The following is a 4,385-nucleotide window of genomic DNA, read 5'->3' as shown; positions in this document are numbered from 1 at the left end:
GGAGGAGCAGCTCAGGGCACTTGGGGTGTTCAGCTGCACAAGAGGAGACTGAGGGGAGACCTCATGGCAGTTCCAACTTCCTCAGGAGGGGCAGAGGAGGGGCAGGCCCTGAGCTCTGCTCTGGGGGGACCAGGGACAGCCCCCAGGGAATGGCCTGGAGTTGTGTCAGGGCAGGCTCAGGTTGGATGTTAGAAAGAGGTTCTTCCCCCCCAGGCTGGTTGGCACTGAACAGGCTCCCCAGGGCAGTGGGCACAGCACCAAGGCTGACAGAGCTCCAGGACAGTTTGGATGATCCTCTGGGGCACAGGCTGTGACTCTTGGGGATGGGCCTGGGCAGGGCTGAGGGTTGGACTTGATGATCCCTCTGGGGTCCCTTCCAACTCGCACATTCTTTCATTCTGGGATTCTGTAACACTTTGCCTGCTTTGCTGCTTCTGTGAACCACGAGTTCCTTATAGAATCATAGAATCATAGAATCAGCTGGGTTGGAAGGGACCTCCGAGATCATCAAGTCCAGCCCTTGATCCAACACCGCTGCAGTTACTAGGCCATGGCACTGGTGCCACATCCAGTCTCTTTTTAAAAATCTCCAGGGACTGGGAATCCCCCACTTCCCTGGGCAGCCCATTCCAATGTCTGACCACCCTCTCTGTGAAGAAATTCTTTCTAATATCTAACCTAAACCTCCCCTGGCACAACTTGAGGCCATGCCCCCTTGTCTTACTGATGGTTGCCTGGGAAAAGAGACCAACCCCCACCTGGCTCCCCCCTCCTGTCAGGGAGTTGTAGGGAGTGAGGAGGTCTCCCCTGAGCCTCCTCTTCTCCAGGCTGAACAGCCCCAGCTCCCTCAGCCTCTCCTCATAGGACTTGTGCTCCAGCCCCTTCCCCATCCTCGTTGCCCTCCTCTGGACCTGCTCCAGGACCTCAATATCCTTCCTGAACTGAGGGCCCAGAACTGGACACAGCACTCCAGGGGTGGCCTCACCAGTGCTGAGTCCAGGGGAAGAATCACTTCCTTGGACCTGCTGGCCACGCTGTTCCTGATTGTATTAGGGAGGGTTCAAAACCATACTGAAACTCGAAACCAAGACACCATTAAAAGCTTAACAAAAACCAATATTTATTACCAAGAGGTGGCCAACAAAACGAACAAACCCAAAAGGGAGGAAGGAGGAGAGAAATAAGCCCCCAGTTCCCCAGCTGTTGCCCATAAAGTTCTCTTACTGACCTAGCAGGCCTATAATTACCCAGAGCAGAAGCTGCATCCTTGGAGAGTCAGTAAGTTCACAAACTGGCAGGTGTCCCTGCCAAAGGCAACATTGTCCTTGGTGTGAAGTTAGCTCTCCCCAAGAAAGCACTATCTGCTTTTTATACAATTAACTGAGTGGCCACAACCTCCCAGGAGTGGCCAGCACTGCCCAGCCCGAGGCCCTCAGTCCCACCCCCCGTTATGTCAGTGCCTCCCTTCTGTGCACCTGAGAACTTGGGAAATCCCCTCACACACACACAGTGTGTTTTGGGGGTCTTTCTTAATTGAGTCTGGGGACGAGCCTTCCTCATCCTCCTCCTCAAACTCTCCTTCAAGCGACCTTGGAGGACAACTGGCCAATCACAGAATGCCAATTACAACAGTTTAAACAAGAAGCTCTCTTCAAGGACAACTTTACCGTTTATCAGTGCTTGTTTTCCCATAACTTGGCAGGGAAAGAGCAAAGCTTTCACAGGTGGCAGGGCCAAACACAGACCAAAAGTATCAGCATAAATTCACCCTGGTACAGGGGGTCAAACCTGACCCGTGAAGTCCGAGCAGGTCCGGGCTGGGGGCAGAACAGGGCGCAGGAAACGAAGGCAAACGGGAACCAGCAAACAGCCAGATGAGCAGGCCGAGAACAAAAGGACCTTGGAGCCTCTCCAACACACCCCTTGCCTGAGTTAAGGCCAAAGTGAAGGGCCTTGCCCTTTGCCCAGGAGAAAGCAAAAAACTCCACCCCCCCAGAGCCTTCTGAGGGCTCCCAACCTGCAATGTGGGGATGGACTGGGGGGTCCCGGCTGGGCCCGAGGCCACGGGGAGGGGCTGCGGCCGGTCCCGGCTGGGCCCGAGGCCACGGGGAGGGGCTGCGGCCGTGGCGGCTCAGGAGCTCTGTGGGGAGAGAAAAGGGGGTGAGAACAAAGGGGTTGGGGGGACAGGGGGGGCCCACAAGCTCTGGGAAAGGTGGGGACACGACCCCCATTTGGGGACCCCCCTTTACCTTCTCCCGCAGGTAGAAGCCGAGCCCCAGCGCCAGGAAGACCAAGCCCAAGACGAAGCCCCCGACCCCCACCAGGATCTTGCTGCGGACGGTGTCCGGTGGCATCTCTGGGGGGAGCCGGGGGGGTCAGCACCCCCAAAACCTCCCAGAGACAACCCAGGACCCCACAAACACCATCTTAGTCTCTCCCAGCCCACCGAGGACTCCCTGAAATCTCCTGCCAGTCCCTTCCCAGTTCCTCTGGGATCCCAAAAAGCCCCCCCATCCCCTTTAGGACCCTCCCAATCCCTCCCATCACCCCCAGGGCCCCCCTGAAACCCTTCCCAGTCCCTTCCCAGCCCCCTTAAGACTTCTCTGAACCCCTCCCAGTCAACCCAAGACCTCACAAGGTTCCTTCCAGCCTTTCCAGACCACTCCTGAAAACTCCCTCCCAGTTGCCCCCAAGACTCCCCAAGGCCCCTCTCAGCCCTCCCAGCACCCACAACCTCCTTCTCAGCCTCTCCATTGCCCCCCAAACCCTTCCCATTCCCCCCCAGACTTCCTCCCAGTCGCCCCCAGTCGCCCCCTTTCCCCCCCAGCCCCCCTGCCAGTGTGCCCCCGGTGCTGGGGGGGCCGGGCCGTACCCCAGTGCCGGCTGAGGGGGTGCTCCAGGCTGACGTGCTCCACCTGGCAGCTGTAGGTGACCCCGCGCCGGGGGGGGATTTCCAGCAGCACCAGCACCTGGTAGGTCCAGTCCCCGTTGGGGACCACGTCGGTGGCCACCACGTGCTCCGGCAGCTCCTGCCCATCCTGGAACCACCTCACCTGCACCGGCGCAGGGTAGAAATCCATCACGGAGCAGAGCAGGCGGCCGGGGCCGGGCTGGGAGCTCGACGGCACCAGCGAGATGGACACGCTGGGGGGCACTGGGAGGGACAGGGGAGACACTGGGCTGAGCTGGGGGGCACTGGGAGGGACAGGGGAGACACTGGGCTGAGCTGGGGGGCACTGGGAGGGAGGGCAAAGGGCTTGGAGGACATTGGTAGGGACTGGGATGGCAGTGGGAGGGACTGGGATGGCAGTGGGAGGGACTGGAAATAGAGTGGGGGAGAAGGGGCTGGGCTGGGGGGGGCACTGGGGAGAGAGTTGGGAGATGTGGGAGTGAAGTGAGAACGACTGGGAATGGATTGGGTGGGTCTGGGAGTGAAGTGAGATTGACTGGGAATGACTGGTCTGGACTGGGAAGGAAGCGCTCGGGACTGGGAGGCTGAGTAGTGGTGAGGGAAGTCTTTGGTTTGGGTCTGCCTGGCAACTGGAGCGTCATCAGAGAGACGCGCTGGGATTGGCTGAGGGGCGGGAGCTCGGTGGCCCCAGCGGGGTGCAGACGCGGGAGGGCACAGGGAGAGACTGGGATGGACTGGGATGGACTTTGAAAAAGTGGAATGGACTGAGAGAGACTAGGGGGCATTGGAAGGACTGGGAGAGACAGGAAAGAACTGGGAAGGGGTAAAAGGCCAAGGGAAGGGCACAGGGAGGGCTGAGGGGTCTGGGGTGATTTCCAGGGAGGGCATGAGGGGCTCCAGGGTCATTCCTGGGGCAGGGGCTGAGGGGACCCGCTCTGCCCCACGCTCACCTCTCCTCTGCACTCTGAACGGAGCACCAAGTTTGTAGTTGTGCCGGCAGAGCCTGTCCACTTCACCCCGTTCGTACTCCAGAATTTCGGGGTTGTTGTTCCATTGCCTGGCCCAGAATTCTCCATACGGGGTGTCCCCCACAAACACCCCCACATCGCTGTCGAAGTGGGCGTACTGCTCCCGGTTGTAGATGTACCTCTGCACGTACCTCACCCACTCGGTGCCGCTGATGAAGTGACACTCAGCCTTTCCCATCCACTGGAACACCCCTGTGTGTGCAGGACACGGGTCAGGGGATGCCTCGTCCCCCCCATCATCCCCCAGCCCCCCACAACAGGCTGGGAGCTCAGGGGGCCACCCCGGACCCCCCTTTCTCACCCCCTCTACCCCATGGACGCCCCAGCACCGGCTCTTGGCTGGGGGAGAACCCCCCCATCAGCCCCCCGGGGATGGACAGGGGGATTGGGGACCCCCCCACTGTGGATTTGACCCCCCCAGAACCCCAGGGAACCGCTCCAGGGCT

The 4,385-nt window shown here is 60.0% G+C and overlaps 1 protein-coding gene across 1 annotated transcript; it reads right to left on the bottom strand.

The window, feature by feature from the left end:
• Positions 1-2,125: 2,125 nt before the first annotated feature.
• Positions 2,126-4,131, bottom strand: LOC108643624 (class II histocompatibility antigen, B-L beta chain-like; the record flags this gene model as incomplete). The annotated part of the gene is made up of 4 exons (XM_029962703.1): positions 2,126-2,140; positions 2,250-2,356; positions 2,873-3,154; positions 3,862-4,131. Coding segments are annotated over 4 exons (668 nt in total), but the record flags the coding sequence as incomplete, so codon positions are not given.
• Between the last annotated feature and the right edge of the window lie 254 nt (positions 4,132-4,385).

Source organism: Manacus vitellinus, unplaced genomic scaffold (assembly GCF_001715985.3).
Source record: "Manacus vitellinus isolate BGI_N305 unplaced genomic scaffold, ASM171598v3 ctg7180002428306_pilon, whole genome shotgun sequence".
Taxonomy (NCBI): domain Eukaryota; kingdom Metazoa; phylum Chordata; class Aves; order Passeriformes; family Pipridae; genus Manacus; species Manacus vitellinus.
This window is presented reverse-complemented; position numbering and strand designations above follow the sequence as displayed.